At 46.9% G+C, this 23218-nt stretch overlaps 1 protein-coding gene across 4 annotated transcripts in view; it reads right to left on the reverse strand.

Annotated features, from left to right (window-relative positions):
* Positions 1 to 10392: 10392 nt before the first annotated feature.
* Positions 10393 to 23218, reverse strand: part of WARS2 (tryptophanyl tRNA synthetase 2, mitochondrial) — a 51769-nt gene continuing 38943 nt past the window's right edge. For 2 of the 4 annotated variants that reach the window (XM_082771215.1, XM_082771214.1), the window contains one exon: positions 15694 to 21640. In XM_082771215.1, the coding sequence (XP_082627341.1) occupies positions 21192 to 21640 (449 nt within the window). In that variant the 3' untranslated portion in view covers positions 15694 to 21191. Of the gene's footprint in view, positions 12127 to 15693; positions 21641 to 23218 lie in introns of those variants that run through there. The other 2 variants (XR_014318431.1, XR_014318432.1) reach the window with 2 other exon arrangements.

A 23218-nucleotide genomic window follows, 5' to 3' on the forward strand; every position in this document is an offset into this window, starting at 1 on the left:
CGCGGTGCAGCCCTTCGGGCGCTCGGCAAGCAAGGTTTTGCGGGCGGGAGGCAGCAGCCAGCTGCTGACCACCGGGGCCAAATGCTGAGACCCCTGCGGCTGGGAGAGCGAAGCCCCCCCCCGGGCAGCAGTGTGTGTGTGGGGGGGGGGGCAGCCCCGGAGCGCTTCCCGAGGCTTCCTCAGGTGGGCGCAGCCGTCGGGGGGATCCGTGAGAGGTTGGCTTCAGCAGCGGGGGGGCTGGCTGGGGAACTCAAGCGCTGGCTGAGGGCTGGGTGGGAGATTTGGGTGGGACAGAAAGGGCCCAGAGATTTTAAAGAGGGGGGGGGCGACAGGGGAGGGGGAGAGCCCAGCGAGGGAGACCTGGCTGCGGAGCTCGGCCCCGCTGTCCGTGCAGGAGGACGTTCAGCCTCCCGCATCCTTCGTGCGGGGATGGCGGGCGAGCAAGAGGTGCTGCCGCCGACTTTGGGCTTCGGTGAGCCGGGATCGGCGCGGCTGGAGCTGCCGCACAGCAACCAGCCAAAGCCAGCCTGTGCCACACTGCAGCCGCGCTCGGGGAATAGGAGCCCTGCCTTCGGAAAACAAAAAAACACAATAGCAATTAAACGCTCGTCTGAGTGTGACTGCTTCTTTGGCAGGGGCTGACCGGAACCGGGAGGCTTTCCCTCGCCAGCACACACATTTGCCCCCCGCTCCCCCCCTGCACCGTGGGCCGCCCCGCCAGAGAAAAGCTCCCCAGGGGCTGGGAAGAGCCCCAGGCCCTGGGTACCCGCAGCTCCCCAAGCAAGGGGGGACAAGCGTGGCTTCGTCTTTTAAAACAGCAGGGCCGAGTGACAGCCCGAGTCAAAGATGTCCCCGTAATAACAAGGAATTGAAGTTTTCTTCTTTACAGATGTGTTGTTGCAGATCAGACTATTTGCTAAGATCCCCCTGTGTCTTGATAATGCTGCCCTGCTGCATTTGCTCGCTGTCCGTTGATGTGGTTTCTCTTCTTGCCTTTCAGGATTATAAAAGTCTCTCTCTCTCCCTCTCCCTTCTCCTCTTTTCTCTCTAAAGCCGGGTTTCAGAGGAATGTTGGCTAAACCTCCTCATCTGCTGCTTTCTTTCCCCTGTGATGGCAAAACCGGCGTCATTTGTGGACTTGCCCAATGCAAACATTGCATTAAGAAGTATTTCAAGGCATTTTATTGTTGCTCTGCAGTCCTTTGATGTGGTCTATAGGCACCAATTGTTGATGTCTCCCTACGACTCCTCAGTGTCAGCATCTCGTTTCTGTCTCTATACACCCACCCCCTACTTTATCCCCCCACTCCCTGCCCCACTTCTCCCTTTAAACAAACACATCGTTTTGTACGGTCCCGACAGATCCCCCCAGCCTCCCTCGCCACTTCACCCGCTGGTCAGCGCTGTCGCACCTCCCATTTCCCAGAGGAGGGCCACCTCTAGCGGTACCGGGATGCCTTCTCCCCCTGTAGACCAAGGATTTCTTCGCTCGTAGCTCCCCACCGAGGCTGCGGGGGGGACACCCGTGCCCCTGGCTCCCCGTGTCACGGGACCGCGCACGGCCGCAGCATGGCAGAGAGGTTTTCGTGGTGCCAGCGGCTCCCATCGGTCTAGGCAGCTGGCGGGGGCTGCTGGGGTCTAGGACGGAGCATCCTGCGCACATCCCGAGCGGGCAGGCGGGGAGCAGCCTCGGGAAACAGCCCCGCAGGGGCACGATGAGGGGGCTGCAGGGAAAGCGGGGCTGAGCCGAGACGACACCTCCGGGATGGAAAGGCAAACCAAGGGCAGAGACTGCTCAGGGGGAAAATCACCCGTATACTGGCAGGGTTCAAGACGAGCAGCGCTGGCACTGAACCACCGGAGAGTCGGCCCGGGGGGCCGGTGCTGTTTTTGAGTGGCTGGACCAGCGTCTCTGGGGTCCGTCCCCGCTTCTTCCTCGCATTTGATCTCCCTTAGCCAAATAAACGCCCGCAGCCAAGCTCCGCACGGGTCGGTCCCTGCCCGGACCCAAGCCCTGGGGCAGGAAGGAGGCGGCCCGAGGAGCCCCCAGGCCCTCCCGAAGAGGCAATTGAGAGTCTCCTGCTGCCGTCCGGGAGCGTTTAGCGCTGCCGCTGGACGGGGAGGTTGCCAGAGATGTGATGCTCAAGATTTTGTCTGGGGCGACCGCTGCTGGGGAGGGCTCACAGAGGCGGGCACGCACCAGCGACAGCAAGGGGCACCCCCAGGTGCTCTGAAGGAGAGGGGCTGGTCCCCTCTGCCGCCTCGGGTGCTGGGCCTCGCCTTATCACCCCCGTTCCCGTGCTGTTCCCCGGCCATGCTGCCAAGAGCTGCCGGTGCCGGGCTCCTGGCAGCTCGACGTGCGCGCCCCTCGACGAGGCATCGCGAAGGGAACATCCCTCGCACGCTCCAGCCAGACCCATGTGCACTGGCAGAGACTTTTCCCTTGTGAACAAGCGTGGATGTAAAACTTAGCCCTGAGCAGATGTTCCCGCAGCCAGGCTCGTTTGGAGAGCAAGCCCCCTTCCTTCCCTGCCTCCTCATTCCTGCGCTCTCGGCATTTACTATCTGCCTCCCCGCCCCCTCCCCAGCGCTGCCCAATGACCTCATTCCCTGCATGTTTGCCATTACGCGCCGAGCTACCCAACCATTTTTTAAAAAATTAAAAAATATAAATTGCTGCTCTGTGAGATCAAAGTAGAGATTTCTGGTGCATCTGGAGACTGGAGAAAAAAATTGGAGCAGCAACAGTTGCACAACTTCAAAGTGTTTTTAACAATGATTTTTCTCCTTCCTCTCCTCCCCAATCTTTCAAGCATCAGATAAAGACAATGGGCTCCGTGGCTGTTTTCCAAAGAAATAACCTGCCTAAAGGGCCATACAAAATCTCAAGTAGACAGGAAACACCTTACACGGCTTTCTTCTTTCGATCAAATAGAAATAATACAAGACTCGTCTTTCTGCTCGCCCCAATCCCTTCGCTACCAAACGGCGTCTGCGGACTGTGTTATAACGTGTAGGGAAACGAGTTTCAGGCTCGGGCTGCGACTGAGTCTTTATTCTTTTATAGAGGCTTCTAAAAACCCTGCACATGCCCCATATAACACAACAGCCGAGTGTAACCCAATAACTTGTAGGAAAGGAGCACAAGGGAGGATTTCACCAGCAGACGTCGTCGGCCCGACAGGGGATGCAGAGGATGGAGACTGGGTGCAGCGCAGGGACTTCTGTTCCCTTCATTACGAGGGATTTGTCTGCCCCGGGACCCTCGGGATAAGTGGTCTGAACACGGGAGAAAAAGGAGGATGAGCAAACCACGCTCTCCTCCTGCCAGCCGCGGTGGCCTCTTCAGGGGCTCGGTGGCCTCCAGTGCCATCCCATTAGCTCATTTCCAATGAGAAGATCCACGACACTTTTCTACCCCACTAACCCTTCCCCCAGCGTCCCTTAAACCGTCGGGTGCCGAGGCCGGGGGCTGGAAAAGCCGAGGCCGAGAAGGGCAAGCCCGCGGTGGCGGCTGCAGAGGCCTGGAGGCTGCGCTGCTGCCCGGGGGACCGCGGGGACACCGCGGGTCCCCCCTCCCTGTCCTCGCGTGGCCGCTGCTCTCCACCGCCCTTGGCTCCAGCCATGCGGGCCGGCCTGCGCGATGCCACTCTGGCACCACCCGCTTTTATTTTACGGCTTTAGCTCCTCTGGTTTCCGCGGTTTTGTGTTTGTTCTTTTTCTTTCTTTTTTTTTTTTTTCTTTTTTTTTTTTTTGATTTTTTTTTTTTTTTTAAGCGCACGTCCCGGGAGGACGCGGTCCAGCCGCGCTGTTACGGGATTAATCCTCCTTGCTGCTGCAAAGATTTCACGGCTCCCTGTCCCCTCTTTAGGTTTCACCGCTCAGTTTCCAGGTTCGCACGGCGCGTCCCAATAAGCCACGCTTCAAAAGGCCTTCTTTTCGTTTTAACCCCGGACTGGAAACCAACTCGGCACACGCTTCCCCTTCCCACGAGAGCGGCAGCCTCGCTCCCCCAGCCTTCCCGCACTCGCTGGGATGGAGTACGAACCTTCAGCTCCATCACGAGTAAAAGCTCCCGAGCTTTTGGGGATGGGAATGTCCGCGGCAGCAGAGCTGAGCCCAGCCGCAGTTTCAGGGCTAAACGCCGAGCGGCTCTTCCTTTCGTGGAGCGATTTCTCTTTAGGGTATTGCCATTTCCCAAAACACGTCTGTCTAGAAACAGAACTGGGGTGGTTGTATTAACTCGCCTTCCAATACACGGTTGTGAAATCGCTCACGTCCCGCTCGCAACGGCGGCTACATCACGGAAACGGGGGAAATGCCGGTGGAAAAAACCGTAACTATTTCGGAAACCAGACTGCGTTTATTCCCGGAGAAAAAGCAACATCAAACTGGTAGCCTATTCCAAATGCGCCTACAGGAAGACGAATGTTACATCCTTTCACACCATCCAGGAGCTGACATTTCTCGTTTACACATTGACACGGCTCGGGAGCTTTTAACAGGTCGATGCCCATGTATACAAATATAAATACAAATACATTTCCTTTACGGAGGCCCTCTGACTTTTGACTGCTGTGATTGGGTTTTGGTTTGGGGGCCTTAGCCGTTCAAGAATAACTCAAATACGAACGAATTGGGGGTGGAGGGAGGGAGGGAGAGGGACACCAAAACAAACTGGTAAAAAAATGGATGTACACCTGAACATTCAATCTAGGCTGCCTCTCCCGAGAAGTTCAACCCCATAGGTAGACAGACAGACAGACAGGCGGATAGACCGGCAGGCAGGGGGACAGACAGACTTAGCAAGTGAGAAAATGAGCTTGAGCTCAGCCTGGAAAGGGCTGGCACAATTCAGAGAGCGGAACTTACTCGGATTTATTTATTTGGATGGAAACATATATCGCGTTTGCAACCACTGTCTCGCACAGGGTAAAACTGCACCAACACTTTCCTGGCAAGTTCAGAGCAAGAAGGAGGACGCGGAGTAAACTGATGCTGAGAGGCTGGCGGCTCAGACACAGCGCAAAGAGGGGTGACAGCCCGGGGCCACCATACTCACCCCTCTGCCCGGCCAGCGGCTCGTGGGGACACCGGGGACAGTGCTGCCGGGATGCCTTCAAGCAGCAACCGCGCACGGACAGAGCAGCCCACGGCACACACGCACACACGGAGGACGCTCCCACGCACACACACACGCGGGGCCGAGAGGCGGGCGAGCCCCCGCTGCGGGCTCCAGGCTCCTGCGAGAGCAGCGTGGGGGGAGCCTAGCGGGGTCCCGGCGGCACCGCCTGGGGCCGGCTGCCCCCAGACCCTGCTCCCCGGGCGGGGAGCAACCCGCGGGCGCTGGCACCTGAGGGCGGCGGCGGCGGGGGGGCTGCCTGGCACCTTGCCCCCCGCCCCGCGGCGCTGCCTGCCCCCTGCCCGCCCTCTGTTAAGCAGCCCCCGCCTGCTGCGCGCCCCGGAGCTCCCCCCCGGCATCGCACTCACCCTCTGTTACCAGCAGCTTTACGCGTCCCTTTTCTCTCTCTTTATTTTCCTTTCATTGCTATTCATCTATTTTTACTGTTTTTGTTTGTTTGTTTGTTTGTTTGTTTGTGTCACACGGGACCTTAGCTCTAATTTTCGATCTCTTTGCTATGGCAATCGATCGCTCGGCGCTTCGCCTGTTTTCCGCGAGAGCAACCGCGGTTTTCCAAAGCATTTTTAACTCCGTCTTAAGGATGGAAGCGCTTCCTCAGAGTTCTCTCAACAGTGCTTTTGCCCGACATTTCGTTTAATCCCTCTGCCCAGACAGATCTCCCCAAACACCCTACACCACTGCAAGCCTTAGAATGTGGAAGGAGTCAAATTCTTATAAATACGCCTTTCCCAACTCAAAACTGCCTAGCTCGCAAGAATTAGAGGGAAAAAACTAAACCATATGTGTACAACGCCACGTTCCGTATTGCACTATAAGATAAAGAGTTTTGCAGCATTGATTCAATGGAGCTCATTACAAAGAAAGCCCAGAAAGATTATATCCGTGGTTGGGAGGCAAACGCTTGTTCAGGAAAGTTCTTTCGGGCACGGCAACGCTTGGGAAAAGCCGGTCTGGGCGTCGCAGTGGCCTGAAAGCTGGCGGAAAAGCGGCTCGGCGGGGCCGACCCCCGGGACGCCGGGAGGAGCGGCAGCGGAGACCGGGGCGAGCCGGGGTGAGCAGCCGGGGGCGGGCAGAGCCCGGCCGGGGCGAGCAGCGGGGGCGATGCGCAGCGCCCTCGGCACCGCTCCGGCTCCGGCTCCTGCAGCCGCTGGAAGCCGTGAGGCTTCCCCGGGCTCTGCCGAGGGAAAAGCAGCAGGGGGCCGCGGAGCTGACTGCGGCTGCTAGAGCTGTACCGCGCACGGAAAGGTGTCAGGCGCTCGGGGCTTCGTTGCTGGGAACAGATCACCTGCCTAACCGTTTTCTGTTTCCTCTTTCTCCCCTAAACTGGTTTTGCTCGTCGGGAAGTTGCTGCGATTTTCCCCGCTGAGATGCTTGAAAAGCAAGAGCGCTTGCAAGAGCGCAGTGTGCAGCCGCTGCGCACCCGCCAACCTGTGGCCCCAGGGGGGCTGCAGGGCCCGGGGTCTCCGGGCAGCCCCTCTCCGCCTGGCTGCTGCCCCTCTCCACCGCCCCACCGGGGCTCGCAGACCTACGGCGCCGGGCCCCGCCAGGTTTAGCATCGCTAAAAACATCGCCCCAAGGCTGGGATACGCGGCCGGGAGCAGAAGTGGCTTTCCCAAACCTGCGTCTTTGCTTTTGTTTGGAAGGCACAGCTTCTAACTGTTTTATTCGCAGTTTTTAGCTAGTCGGCGGGGAAGGAGAAAAGCCAGGAGGAAAAGGTCGCGGATGAGAGCAGAGCCCGTCCCGCAACAAAAGAAGACGTGCTTCTTTAGCGGCCGATACACGCGTGGTGCTGTGGCGGAAATGAGCAGGATCAGGTGTATTTTGACCTGCTGATCCTATTTAATGCCCTCTCTTGAACATGAAATAATGAAAGGTCTCCCGAGCAGCGCAGCACGATTTTCCTTCTCTCCTGGCGTTAGGGAGATGTCGGCTCGGGCCAGCCTTCGTCTCGCCTCTTATTTTGGTGCTTAGGGTAGCGAATGACCTTCGACGAGCAGATGTGACCGCTCCTGCACAGTCCCCTCCCGCACCCTCTCAAACCGCTCGGCCACCGAAATCCTCCCCGGCCTCCGGCTCGCTTTAGGGAAAGTGCTGGGGAATAATCCCCGGGAGCGAGCCAGAGCGAGGGGGCCTGAACCACGAGTCGAACCTCGTAGCCCCCGGGGGGTTTCCCCACCCCGACGGCGGGGCAGAGCTTGCCCCGATTTCTGCTCTGACAGCTGCGGGAGGGGGAGGAAGGCTCCCTTCAGGCTGCCGACACCTCGGGGCGGCCTCCGGCGCATCGTCCTAGGAGGGGCAGGGAGGGAGCGGACAAGGCGACTCGAGTGCCGGGGCTCCTCCGGGTGGCTTTGGGCTTTTGGCAGGGCTGGGAAACGCTCGGGGCTGGACGAACACCCCGGAGCCCCGGAGGACCCCGGGACGGGGGGGTGCAACCCAGCCTCAGTGCCCAGCGGGGGGCTTGCGTGAGCCTGGCAGAGCTTCCGTGCCTCTCGGAGCCCCACCTCGCCCCGCATGCAAAGCCACAGGAGGGCGAAGAGGGGAGGGGAGACCCCGATTTCTCCCCCTCCCCGCCGCCCCCGAGCCCCCTCCGCGCCCTCGGCTGCCCCCTGGCGCCCTGCGCCGCGCTGCGCCCCCCGGCCTCGGGGCGCGGAGCCCCCCGCTCTTGGGCAGCTCCCTCCCGCCCGCCCCACCGCGGCGGAGCTCCCGTGGCACGTCCCCAGCCCAACCTGTTTGCTCCATTGGTGGCTATTTTCGGGACGGGGTGGGTGGGGTAGGGGTGGGGAAGAGCCTTGCAGCAGCAGCAGAGAGGCTTACCGCCCTAGAGACATCCACCAGCACAGCGAGGGCCAAAACTGCTCCTAAAAAAAAAAAAAAAAAAAAAGGAAAGAAAACAAAAAAAAAAAACACCAAGCCCAAACTGTTTACTATTCAGGAAATTTAGTAATTATTTTTCCCCTCCCTGTAGTGGCATTACCCTTCTTTTGATATTAGATCCTTGCTAGAGGCCCTCACTTTCAGGCTGCAGGGAGGAGACAAAGAGCAAGGAGCTGCAGCAGAGATTGTAGTGCAAGCTGCTTTTAGGATATTTTCAGGTATTTTTGAAGCAGAACAAAAAGTATCAAGTTAGGGTGGAATAGCCTACAGGTTTCTGTGAAGCAGACAACTTTGATGCTTTCATTGGATCCGTTATTTATTACTCCGGATTGAACTGGCTGCCCTCTGGCACATTTCACTATGTTTATTCATGCCACAAGCACCACTAATAGTGCATCTCAGGAAGAAATACTATAACTCAAAGCCAAGTGAAGGCATCTTCAACTGGAAGGCTCAAAACGCTTAGCAAATATTAGTTTAGCCTTCCTATACCTCTACAATGCAATCTCACGTTTCATTTTATAGCAAAGAAAACTGAGACAAAACAAGTTAAGCAATTTGTTCAAGGATGTCAAAGAAATAAAAGGCAAAACACATTTTTAGATATTTTCTTAAGAAGAGAGCAAAAATCTTCCCATAGAAATAACACTAAAAGAGCAGAATAGCAGAAAGCAGACAACAAAGACTCAAAGTAGATTAAAAACTACAGACCACAATGGCCTTGCTGATATACATTTTGTTGTTTTCTACAAAGTTGTGGAAGAACACATTCTACAAAGTTGATAGGAAATCTCTATTTTAATTTTCAGCTGCTGATATTCAGGGGCAGATACACTAAGCATTTTATTAAACTGAAGAGAGCTAAGACAACTCCCCCAAACCTTCCAGCATCCATTAAATCTTCTCAGGCCACCCAGAGATCTCCCTTGACAACCCACTCATCATCCACTGAAACATCCTCATAAACCACAAAGACGACATTCACACTTCAGCTAATCCATCTCTTCAAAGGCAAGCAAAGAGGAGAGTGAAGCCCTTTGAGTCAGGACTTTGCTGGCTTAAAGAAGGAAAAAAGTGGAGTTTCCACTCCAAGGCAGTCTGCCAGCATGTGACGTGGGTAAGCAAAATGGATTAAAATAGCAGTGATGCTCACCACCTCGATTCTGCTGTTATTTTGTACACGTATACGATAAATCTGAAGTCTATTTTAACAACACTGTGTCTCCATAGGAAGTAGGGCCCTTAGAAATAAGAAACCTGCAAAAGCACATTTCATCTTCAGTGGAGCCAGAATAACCTGCTCTCACATATAGGTCAGCAACACACCTGAATCCAAGATCTTCAGAATCCCAGCACATCCCTGAACCATTTCTGCAATGGTTATTAAACACCAAAATGGCACTTTCCCAATGGGTCACAGCAATCCTACGCAACATACAGCATTCACACAGTCCATGTGGTATATTCATCTACTTCACAGTTTATTTCTAGGGGGCTCAGGTTGCTGGGCATAAGCCAGGAGTGTTGCAGCTTGGATCAGTTTTCTCAATGGTAGCAGTAATAATCCTCTGCCAACCAACATTTTACCAGAGTCCATCAAGGCCCTTCTGCCTCGTGTGTCAATGTACATGCCTCGAGAATGCATGTGCTCTGAGAAAGAAATGGGTTATTCATTCAGGTCCAGTGCACTCAGCCTGCAACTAGACAGTACGTCTAGTGCTTCTTGAGGAGTGTTCTTGACATGATGGGGAGGCATTTTCTGTGCATCAGAACTACAGTCTAACTGTGGTCCTTTGAGTTGCCTTGTCCACATGGACTCCACATATGTCCCAGGAATGAATGACTGGACTTTTTAAAAGAGTTGCAGCCATTAAAGTTCAACATTCACTCTGCACAACTTTCTTTCTCTTGCAAGAAAAAAAATTGTAACTTATTTTTAAGAGCAAGAATCTCAAGAGCAACTTTCTGATCAGGACAGAAGGCAGGACAGCCTGCACATGTGTGTAACAAGCCACAGCCACTGTAAAGTAAATCACATTTTTCCATCTATTCTTTTTCTCTTCCTCTCTTTCATCCTTCTCTCTTTTTAAATTTTCTTTCTCCCTTCCCTTCCCTTCCCTTCCCTTCCCTTCCCTTCCCTTCCCTTCCCTTCCCTTCCCTTCCCTTCCCTTCCCTTCCCTTCCCTTCCCTTCCCTTCCCTTCCCTTCCCTTCCCTTCCCTTCCCTTCCCTTCCCTTCCCTTCCCTTCCCTTCCCTTCCCTTCCCTTCCCTTCCCTTCCCTTCCCTTCCCTTCCCTTCCCTTCCCTTCCCTTCCCTTCCCTTCCCTTCCCTTCCCTTCCCTTCCCTCAACTTCAAGTTTTAAGGGTTGGCAAGCAGTTCCATCACTATCAGAAAATAGATGAGGGTAACTTAAGAAGAATGGATGCCACATTACCACTCACAGGTTACTCGCGGCCCACAAGCCTAAGCAGAAACAGAATATTGCTATTTTTTCCTATTCTTGCTGTAGTAACATCTGCCAGACAGACAGTGAAGGAACAAATGTGGGCAAAGAAAGCCTCAACCCACTCAGGACAATCTTTCTTGGCTTGAGTGCTCAGTTCAAGAGCCACTTATTGAGATCTTTGTTATTCATTCAGCAAGCACCATGAAGAGTGTCTTGAAATACATCTGAACAACTGTTTTCAGTCACAATAAAAAGTCAGTTCCGTAACATTCAAGATCTTTCTTTACTCTGAGGGGTATGGTTTAGGGAAGGAAACGTGAAGGTAAACGGTGAATGAAGTCAGAGACCACCTACACCAGAAACACTGGATAACATCAGAGAGTAACAATGTTGATAAATCTCATCTGTACTTAGCTTAACAATATGTTTTTGTAGATGCTGGGGTATCATGAAAGAAGTTTTCACCAAAGACAGCAAAAAGAACACGCGTTCAATGCGTCTAACAGACGTTTCATTGATTTTATCAGTACCTGACCATTGCTTCACGTGGATGGATGACAATAAAATCAGACTATGACTGAAGACATGCTTAGGAGAACACATGGGACAACTGACGTTGTCCATACAGGATCTTGTGCTTCTGTTTTGTACAACCTGAAGTTCCCACCTAAACTGTGAGCATCTTGTTTCAGAATGATTTACGGCAGTAAGAGAGACACGATTCCACCTTACTCTGTTGTAAGCTGCTGCTTCCCAACTGTGGGAGTTAATCCATTAACCCTTCAGATTAGACTCACACAGTCTTTATTTACAGTGATTGTATAAAGGAAGCAGATGGCTTACTTCATCACAGACTTGTGACTTGTCATGTCAGCCATATGAATGAGACTATGACCATGCTCCCATAGCCAGGCTTTTACAAGCATGCTGTTACTACCAAACTTTTAATAACTTGTAAGGACTTCAGTGTTGGAACTCTTGTCCTGACATTTCATCTTGCAGATAGGCCAAATATAGCACATCTGGAACTGATCGAGCCTTCTGGTGTGGCATAGATTTGCCGTTGCTGCCTCACAGCCACATTGGAGTGCTGAGAGCATGACAGCACAACAGACATTAAGCTCAGTGCTTAGTTTAATGTCCATGGGCAGTATGAGACCACTCATGCAGTGGATAATCTCATCTTCAAGTCATGGTGTTCTGTGACAGCAATTTACCACAGTAGTAAAATTTCTACCAGATTTTTAACTGTTTACTGCAACTGGGCTCATCCCTCAGCACAGACTGACATTCCATTTTATATAAAATAATTGTTGAAAACAAAGCTGCCTAAAAGCAAAATAATCATCAAATTGTGGCCTCTGCATAACAATATGGAAGTGTTACAGGCAGAATGATTTTTCATTGGCACAAAGCAAAATAAATACTGTCAAATCTTTCATAATATGAGCATTAGCACATCCAAAAAATCAATAATAAAAAAAAATTCATCATCAACAACAAAAACATACAGAAAAGATGGTGAGAATCAGCACAGAATCTTTTGTGACAAGAAAGGATTTTCTGTTACTTCGGATGCCATTCAGTCACCAAAGGACTACGAGATAGACAGCTTGGTTGGAAATTCAAAGTTAAACAAAAGTCTTGTCTCACAACCTATTGAGCTGAAAAATAAAATAGAAAAGCTTTAATTAGATGGATGAATGTCACAGAAGATCACAGTTTTTCTGTAGCATTTTCACTGAAATTGGCTGACACAAACAGTAGTACTTCTGAAATAATGAGAGGAGATGCCTAGGTCCTTCCAACACTTTTGACTGCACAAGGAAGTGCCATTCTTCTTATAGCTATTATTGCCAAATTTGCCCAGGCAAAAGAAACTGACCAATAATTTAAATGAAATTAGATAGTCCAATATAGGAGATAGAGGGTTTTTGCTTTCCTAGCATGAAAACATCTATTCTGAGCAGAAAACCTTTTCCACTAGACTCCCTATGCTACCTCTTTCTCTCTGTGAAGCAACTATTTGTGAACAGGTAGCCATCATCCAGTAATGCAAACAGAGATATCAACAGAGTGAAAGATACATGTGTTGTTCTTAAAATAAATCTAGACAAGCTGGACCACTGAAAGAGCATGCTCATTAGATGTAAGACTCAAACCCACATGGGTCCATACTGTTGCCATTACCAGAACCACATCCAGACCTTTTCTGAATTTTATCATCATCTTAGAGACATATTTCTCAGCAAATTTCATGGGCTAAATTGGGAGCACGAAACCATGATTCACATACAACATCTTCTTGTCAGTGGTAAAAGGACTTGGAACAAAAGCACTTGGCAAAGACAAACGTCTCAAGTGTATAAACATTTTAGTTAGATCTTAATAAACAGTTATTTGCTGGGGAGTTGGTGTTAATCTCTAAATGTAAGTGGACCTCTTCAGTTATTTGGAGATGTTGGGTCCATCTCTGTTCTGATACTGTGGTCCCAACCACTATCATATGTACTTCCCATTCATTAAACATGCAGGAATGAGAAAGGAAGAGATTTAGGTACCAAGACCACAAATTACTGCATGTATTCAAGGAAGATCACTGAAGAAAGGGAAGCTGAACAAAGAGCAACAAAGAAAGTGAGGGTAGTAAGGATATGTCTCCATCTTTCAACTCTTTTTTTTTCAACCAGGAAAGATACAATTTGATCTCTTACCCACCCAGTCTGGGATAACACCTGAGGTCGACTTTCACAGCAGCATGAGAAGTGTCTACACTAACACTGTGACTAGGAGCAGGAGTGTCCCTTTGCAGAAACTCCCCATTGTCCCCACTTACTGCAATTCAGCAGGCATCAAAGAGAAGTTTCATGGTTCATGAATTGGATGAAACCAAACAAGAAAATGCATTTCATGAGTGTACCTACTGCACTCCAGTTGTAAATAAACCCATGGGACCAGGCTAGACTTAGCATGAAACAAGTCCCTCTGAGATACATCACATCAGGTCCTCCAAAAAACTGTTTTGCTCTAAAGAGCTATTCTGACTCATCTGCACTACTTTGTTACTGTAAGCACTGCCACAGAACACCATTTAGAATGGGTGCTTACAAAAATGTTCTGAAGAGGAAGCAAGGAGTTCAAAGAGCAAAGAGATCACAGTAGCTTGATATCAAACAACTTTTACTGATAGTAGCAAGCATATGTTGCTTCGAGCTCAGCTTCTTCCTGCCAACCTCCTTTGGTTGCCAAGTAAATGGTTCAAAGAATGCAGAGAGGCAGCCAGGCCAGGTCCAGCCAGACCCTTAATCTGAATGCCAAGATGGTTAACTTCCCAGAAAAGCCATGCTTTCAGAAAACTGAAATAGGCAGCATACACCTGCAAATACCTACGTTATAGTTGTCTCCTCTCAGGAGACTCTAAAGACCATGGTTGTTAGCGGTATTGGGATTACTCCACCGGGCAGATGTAGCTTTTATTTTGGGAATTCCTGGACAGGAGCTACTAAAATAAAAGCTACTAAAATAAGTCAACAATTGGTAGGTGAACATATTCATTTTACAGAAGTCTCAACTTCCTGAAGAAAAGAAAGGGTTATTTCCTTACTCCAAGGAAATAGGCCAGGCAAATAAGAATCATTTAATTGATAGGGGAAAGAGAAGGAATATATATATATTGTTAAATTGAAGAGAAAACCCTGAATTTGATTGAAACATTGCCAAATATGCTAGGTACAAAGCCCATGCACCAACCAAAGGGCTCTTCTGAAGCTTTTCTTCCTGCTCTACCCTATGTGATTTTCAGGAAAACAAACAAACAAACAACAAAAAAAAAACAACATGACTGAGGCACTGAAACATTCTAATTATCCACAAAGTCTGTAATATACTTCTGCTTATAAATAATTATATATCTATGTAATTGTGTACATACAACAAAAAATAGTTTACCACCCAAGATGTTATTTCTAGCCTGCAAGACAGACATTACTGATCATAGCTGAAAAGGTTACCTGGATCAGGGCTCTGTTTCCAGCTGTTATATTAGATATTATCCACTAGGCTTCCTTTTTGATAGATTCTTTAGGGCTGCTTAGCAAATGCAGTAAGCTCTACAGGGCAGAACGGTTCAGAATTACCTGGGTCTGGATATCAGTCATCTCTCAGATGCAATTTAGAATTATTTAATTTCATAATGATCCACAGACTGTGTGTGTGTGATGCTAGAGAATGACAAAAGTAGACTAAGCTCAATAAAAACTTGCTTCAAATAATTTGCCTCATGCCTTTGACAATCATGATACAGAAATCCTTCACTAAGAAATGAGGAAGCTACAAACTTTGACAATCAAATAACTTCGGATGTTTCTTGATTTCACCACCAGCTATGGAACAACTGCATTGTAAATACTTTCTTTAATCATAATTATATATTCTTATAATTACTAAAACTGGCAGTTGTACTTAGCCAAATCTAAAATTTATTTTTATTAAATTGAACAGTAGAAGAGGATATGTAATATGTTGCCCCCCCCCCCAAAAAAAAAAAAAAAAACAAGAAAGAAAAAAAAAATAGCATTGAAGACGTATGAATACTCCTATTTCCTCTTTACTGAAAAGGTGATGTGTTGAATGCCAGAACCAGGTGTTAGATGAATTGAGTATCATATGTGTATAAAGACCTTAAAACTGTGATTTGTCTTTTGAATGGTCCTGTCTTTGCTACTGGAAAATAAGAGGTAAAAATGAGATATATTAAAGTTAAAGATTTTCAGTATCTCCATGAATACTACGCCTGTTTCTCCTGAAGAACGAATTGTGGGACCTTTGCTCTAATCCAATCCAAGTGTCACAGCAAAACACTTTATGACAATGCTGGCATGCAGTGGTTAGTGAACAAGGCTGTGTTGAGGAGAACTACAACTGGAAGGGGTATTTGCTTTTCATAATGTTATCTGCTCTAACTTACAATGCCAGAGCTTGAGATTTTGTGTGAAAGAAAGATCATTAAAAAGTGAAGATCTACTTCAGCTGAACTGTCCTGCTCTTTAGTCTATGAAGTCCCACTCACTAAATATAGCTAAACTCGTGACTTTAGCTACATTTAGTACAGACGACATTTTAACAACTTTTATTCATTTGCCTTTCACTTTCCCTTGAGTATATTTTGTTTGGACAACACAAAAAGTAACAAAGCCAGCTCTCTATTATTTATTTTAATTTATTTTACCATCTTTGTCTTTTTTTTTTTTTTTTTTTCTTCTTCTTTACTTTCTCTGCTAAGATTGTGCCACAGAAAGGGAATAAAATGATTGCAGAAGTCAAGTATGTCAAGTTCTTTGGTAACTCGGGTTAAAATTATGATACAAGCAGAAGAGAGTTAAATGAACCCAATAAGCCTTCATCTTGACATTAATGAATAAAAATAATTGTGAGTTGTGTGTTAATTTTTTGTCTTATTTCCCATGCAGACTGATATATATACGAATCTGTTGTGAAACACTGGCCAAAGTCTTACAAAACTACCTGAATATGCACAGCAATAACTGTGCATAACTGTTCCTGAAGTACTACACCTATTTTAAAACCAGAGACTATTTATGAACACACTTATTCTTTTCAGAGGACTTGTCTACATTACATTTAGTTTCCCCTCATTCTCCCCATCTACTCTGCTCCTCTAGTCTTGACTAACTTTAGAAACTAGCATCAAGTTCTTGCCTTGTGGCTCTCTTTCTTCAGATCCTTAACAAATACAGGTCTCAGTGCAGATTCCCAAACATTCAGACCACAACTTCATGTTCTGCAAAATTAACTAGTTATTTCTGAATCACCTCACCATGATAATTAAGTAAATTAAAACTGAACATCATATTTATTTAAAAAGTCTGTATTATATAGAGACCCCCCATTTTTCCAACTCAATAATATAAGCCTACAGTCCCCCATGACAAATGCTACAGGCATATAATGGTTATGAGCTCACAGAATACAGAGCTCAATTTACATTACAGTATAGCAAGTTCATACACAGCACCGTTAAATATGCTGGCATAGGATAAGTAAGGCTTTTATTACATTTTAGCATGTACTAGAATCACAGAATATCCTGATTTGGAAGGGACCTACCAAGACCATCAAGTTCAACTTCTGGCTCCACACAGGACTACCTAAAAATCAAACCATATTTTCAAGTGTTGTCCAAACACTTCTTGAGCTCTAGAACTTCTAGACCCTTCATCATCTTTGTCGCTCTCCTTTGGACACTCTTTAATAGTTTTATGCCTTTCTTATATTGAGGCACCCAAAACCACACATAGTGTTTGAGATGAGGCCACACCAGCACTTAGCAGGGCTTCCCTTCCCTCAGCTGGCTAGCAATGCTCTGCTTCATGCACCTCAAGGTATAATTGGCCCTTTAGGCTGCCAGGGCACACTGTTGACTCGCATTCAACTTACTGTTGACCAGAACCCTCAACACCCTTTCTGTGGGGCTGCTCTTCATCCTCTCATCTCATAGACTGTATGTATATCTGGGATTGCTCCATTCTAGGTGCAGAATCCAGCACTCGCTTTTCTTAAACTTCATATTGTTGCCCAGCCTTCTAATTAGTCAAGATCTCTCTGCAAGACCTCTCTACCCTCAAAGGAATCAACAGCTCCTCCCAGTTTAGTGCCATCTGCAAACCTGCTTAGTATACCTTGAAGTCTTGCATCTGAGAAATTTATGAAAACATTAAAGAGAACTGGACCTAAAATTGAGCCTTAGGTGATGTAACCCCATTTACTATAACCCTTTGAGCCTAACCTGTCAGCCAATTGTTTACTCATCACATTATGCTTTTGTCCAGCTGTATGCTGGATGTTTTGTCCAGAACAATACTGTGAGAAATAATACGGAAAGCTTTGCTGAAATTAAAAAGGATCACATCTACTGGATGCCATCAGTCAACCAGATGGATAACCTCATCATACAAGGAAATTACGTTAGTTAAACAGGACTTTCCCCTCACAAACCTGTATCAGCCATTAGCAGTGACTGTGTTGCCTTTTAAGTGTTTTTCAGTAGCTCCCAGAATGATCTTCTTTGTAATTTTACCAGGCACTGAAGCATAACTGACCAGCCTGCAATTTCTGGGGTCTTCCTTCTTGAAAACTGGGACAACGTTTGTCAGCTTCCAGTCAGCTGGGACCTCTTCAGATTCCCAAGACCATTAAAAACTAATTGAGAGATCTCACAATGACATCAGCCAGTTCTTTTAGTACCCTGTAATGAATCCCATTGGGCCCCATAGACTTATGTGCGTTTAGCTTGAGCAGCAAATCCCACAGCATAGGTCAGAGTCTGCAGGGAGTTTCCGGCAGTCACGGTCCTCCAACTCAGGGTTCCGGAGTCCCAGGGCCCATCATTGGTGTCAAAGACAGACAAAGATGGCATTAAACGTCTCTGCTTTGTCTATGTCCCTATTTGTGAGGTGATCAACCTTACTAAGTAATGGACCAATGTCATCTCTGGTTCTCCTTTTGCTAACACACTTAAACAACCCTTTTTTTGTTGTCCCCCACAGCACTGGCCAAGTTCAGCTTTAGTTGAGCTTTGTCTGCACAAATTTTCTCCCTACAATGGCAAAAAGCATTTCTGTAGTCCTCCCATGTCACCTGACCTTGCTTCCAATGTCCACACTCTTTCCTTTTCTGCCTAAGCTCTAGAAAAAGATCCCTGCTCAGCCAAGCTAGCCTTGTGTCCCACTTGCTTGATTTCTGACATTTTGGAATTGCCTGATCCTGCAGTCTTAAGAGATTGCTCTTAAAAAGTGACCAGCACGGATGGACCCCAATACCTTCTAAAGCAAAATCACATGGGACCTGACTAATAAGTTCCTTGAGCAGCCTGAAGTCTGCTCTTTCCATATCCAGGGTCAAAGTTTTGCTGGAAGTTTTATCACCAAAGATTTGAAACTCAACTACCTCATTGCCACTGTGGCCAAGATAGCCACCAACCACCACTTCACCCAAGACCCTCTCTGTTCACAGGCCACCAGTCCTAGTCAGCTTCTTGGTATCTGTTCTGAGAAGTTACCATCAATGTGCCACAGGAATTTCCTGGACCTGTTTGTATCAGTTGTGTGGTATTCTCAGTTAAAGTCTGGCAAGTTGAAGTTACCCATAAGGACAAAGGTAGCTGATCTAGAGTTCTCTCTTAATTCTTTATAGAATAACTGATCAGTATTGTCAACCTGGCCGGGTGGTTTATAGTAGACTCCCACAATGACATCCACTTTATTTGCTTGTCCCTTAATCCTTATCCAGAGGCTCTCAAGTGTGTCATTGCCAACTGTAAGCTCTGTACAACTGAGTCCCAAGGACCTGTCTCAAGGACCTGCAGTCTCTTTTGTTTGTTCTTGCTGTTTCTTTTGATCTCACTGCAGCTTCATCATTGCCTATATATAAAAAAAAAAAAAAAAGAGGATGATAATCTGAGAGCCATATCACACTAGGAAGTTTTCTGGTAACATCTTTAACCCAGGCCCTAAGGAGACAGTAGACTTCACTATGAGTTGGGTGTAGTTGGTATATTGTGACTCTGTTCTCCTCAGAAGGGAGTCACTAATGACAACAACCTGTCTTTTATTTCTTAAAGTAGGTTGTTGTGATGCAAGGGGGTAGGTTGACCTGCCCTTGGTGATCCCTCCAACACAGACGAACCATCATAGACATCATTGTTTGGGAATCCTTCAAGTTCCAGGGCCTCACACCTATTGCATAAGGGAACCTGAGAAAGTGAGGTAGGCAGGGAAGGAGTTTGCCTGCTGCCCTAAACAGAAACCTGCTTCTTTATCTCTGAAGTTACCACCTTCTACCTACCTGGTGGCGAGAAGGTGGTGGATCTTATGTTATCTTATGTTATGACTGGCTGATGCATCTATCCCAGGATGGTAGAGTACACTTCCACCAATTTCCTTCTCAGACTCCCTAATGCTCCTCAACCTGCACACCTCCTCAGAGAGCTCTGCCATTAGGCTGAGCAGTTTCTCTGCCTGGCCACACCTCCAACAGTTGTGCTCACTGCTGCCCTCAGACACTGACAGAAAACTTGGGCAAATGCTGCAGCTTGAGACCTGGATGGCTGTTTCCTTGGGAGCTCTGTCTGGGTAGTTGTGCAAGATACAGTGAATGCAGAGGCCACAGGGGATGCAGAGGACATAGCTTTCTTCTTGGAGGATACCACTGCTAAAGCTCTTTGTGAGAGGATTATGACCATCAATTTAACTAACTTAACTAATTTAACATCAATATAACTACCCATTTAGACTGGCAGAGTGACAATGCCCTTCCTGCATGCTGTTCCATGCAAACTGCTGTGCAAACTGCCACCCCATACCTTGTTTGCCCCATGTTGGGGTTGCAGTGCTCCCTAGGGCTGCCTTCTGTAGATTTTGGAGTTTGCTCCTGGCCCCACCAAAGCCTCATCAGTTGCTTTCACAAGAATGATTGACCCCTTCTAGGAGAACAGTGTCTCCTTTTGACAGCTTGCCTTCATTCACCACACACTCCCCAGTACACAGCATGGCCCATGGGTCCTACCCTGTGGGTCTTCTGAGGCCTAGGATCAGTAGACGCTAACATCATTCTCCCATTACTGCATTTTCCTGAGGCTCAGTAGTAAGATTTCGTAAAGATCTATTTAATCTCATTTTAACAAAATATTTTACCATAGTTCTGGCTCTGACCTCAGCATAATTTTTAAATAAGTAATTTTGTAAATTATACAGGAAGTTATCTATGTTATCAGTCTAAGATCTCTTTCACACACTCCCCCCCTTCCAAACCTTTTCTAAAGGAATCTTATATTTGATGCTGAACCAAAAATCTCCGAGTTCTCTGCTAAACCAAAGAGTGGGTAGAAAAGAAGCAGCTGAAGCACATGTAGTTTCCTGCTGAAGAACCTCAGAACTGAACAGCAGGATTGCACAGGCAGCAGAAATGAAATTCACATTCACTGCACATTCTTTGGAGTGACTACAAAAGAGGCCATCTAGCCCAGTAGTCAGAATTAGTTTTACAGTATAAATATCTGTATCCATAAGACAGACTAATTTACTTCACACAAACTAGATGTAAATCAAAAAATTACACTGGTTTTGAAGACACAACAGGGAGAGGCAGTAAGTTCTGTCTTCACCATCAAATCCCTGAGCATTTTTATTTGTAAGTCTATGCTTTCTGGTTATTCAAGAACACAGTCTACCACAGTATCAGAGCTGAATAACCATTAACAGGATGAGCTATCCATCTGTAACAAGACCGCATCCACAGCTAAGGATGTTATTGGGAAGATTACAACTCTCTTAGTGAGATTCAAATCATATTACCTATACTGTAGTTTTTTGCAGTAGTTGATACGTATTAAAAAAACAAACAAACAAACAAAAAAAACAAAACACACACACATGGGCAACCTTGTCTTTTGCTTTTGTGGGATTTCTTCATGAACTGTGATTGCCTGCACCCTCCTCCTCAGACCATCCTCATAAGCTCACTGCTGGTCCCATTGTAAAGAACTGGCTTCACACACATTTTTGATGCAAACATCTTAGACGTTCTACTTGGATTTTGCAATAGGAAAAAAAAAAAAAAAAGAGTGTCTGTTTCAAACTGAAATGATTAAGATGATACAAGTAACAAAATAGCTGTCCCAGGAGCAAAATTCCTTGCAACTACTCAGCAGTTTCTACTGAAATCCCACCAGTCTTCTTATTTCTTGATAGATGGGGGTAGCCAGTTCTTTGGCTTTCTCTGCTCCAGCCTCTAAAACCTGTATCAGATGGGATTTGTCCTCCTGGAGTTTCTTGATTTCATTCCTGATTGGTGCAAACTTTTGAATAACTGACTCTGCTACCACCATTTTGTAGTGAGCAGTGTCAAGACCAACAGATTGGTGTAGCACTTCTTCTATGCTAAGTCCCGATACTGCAGAATGAATGGACACCAGATTAGAGACACCAGGACGATTGGCTGGGTCATAGGTCACCTCAGAGGTAAAGTCAGTCACAGCTTTGCGGAATTTCAGCACTATTTCATCAGGGCTGTCCACTATGTTAACAGTAGCTAACTTCTGTGTGTCTGACTTAGACATCTTCACCGTTGGATCTCTGAGGGATTTTATTTTCTTTGTTGTACCTTAAAAAAAAAAAAAAAAGGAACAATTATGCACATGCATAGACAATGGTTTCTTATGATAGTTGCTAAGAACACTGGTAGCTGTATGGTTAAACTCTGTTTGCCCATGCTTAAAAAGGAGTTGTGAGCACAATCATGTACCCTCCTATTTAGTCCTTATGGCCTCCCGGTCCTTCTAAGTCAATTTTCACCTCCCCTACCTAAATGAAAACCTAGCTTCATTTTTGCCCTCCTCTCTAAGTGGAAACTTCTGTGGGGACACTGTCTAATATTTTCTGTGGCTACATGTTGATCTTCCCCAGAAATTCTCTCATTCCATTACATTCCTAGCATCAGGAATGAGATACCTTGAGAGCACAGAATGGACATTACTGAAAGGTTCTGTAACAGTGGGGGAATAGGCTAAATCTCTTGGTAAAAAGAAGCCCAGAACAGGTAATCTCCTTTAGGAAACTCTTATCACCAAGCATTTGAGTAATTATCCTGACCGTCAATTAAGACAGCTGGTTCTCAAGAGTTCCCTAACCATAGACTAACCAGCTCCATTAAAGGGAAGTCACTGCTCAGACAGAGCTGTGGCTATTGTACAAACTACTAAGATAAATGTGTGCACATGAAATAGAATAACAGCATTAGGGAAATATTGCAAAGTATTTTATTTAACAGAATCAACCTGAACTATTTCAGTCTTTCACCAAGAAACATGATTCACAGTATACACAAAAGTACCTCTAATTTAGAAAGTATTCACACCAATCGTTTTTATACATCTAATACAACCAACTAAATTAATTGTGTACACTTCATTGATTGATTATGTACTCAGTGTAAGGACGGGGTACAGTTCAGACTGCCCCAGAACGAGGTCTGTTCTGAGTCACCTTTTGGAAGGGTCTGTCTTTTTACTGAAAATTTGAAGGAGCCTGGGTAATTAAGCTTCCTACAGTTAGTGAGTCTGAGTAACTCCTTAACTGCTCCATTAATCTGTGTCATGTCATTGGTTTGTGTATACCTGTGCACTTATTAAGGTATTCTTCTCATGAGGAAAGTGAAAAGTTTTTTTGTTTTTTTTTCTTTTTTTCCAGTTTGAGCTTTTGGCTTACTGCTAAACAGTCTCCCCCTGTGCCATAGGCTACATTCACCTCCTCATTACAGTGCTTACTATTTAGTTGTTCATTAGAGACTACAGGGCTTGCAATAATCAGTATTCTTTAAACCCCACTCTAGGTCTAACACCATTTTTGTCACTGAGGCTTGAAAACTGAGAAAGGTTTATTACTGCCTGTCTTTTTTAAGGTGAGAGCTCCTTGCCCTTTTGGGGGCGAAGGTCTCTGCTGTGCATTCCTCTACATTACTTACAACAAAGATGCAATGCTTCTTCCTTGCCCAATTTTTCACGTTTCTTAACAAACATGCCATTTGCGCCATCTGACTCCCCCTCACCCCCCGGCCTATGACCTTGTAGCTCAAAATGGCTGAGAAGATTTTCCTTATAAGTCTCCCTTAGTCTAAGATCAAAAAACAGCAAGTCTAAGCTCTATAAAAGACCCTTACTGAAATATGCAAGTATAAATTAAA

Source organism: Aythya marila (assembly GCF_965140915.1).
Source record: "Aythya marila genome assembly, chromosome: 1".
Lineage (NCBI taxonomy): Eukaryota > Metazoa > Chordata > Aves > Anseriformes > Anatidae > Aythya > Aythya marila.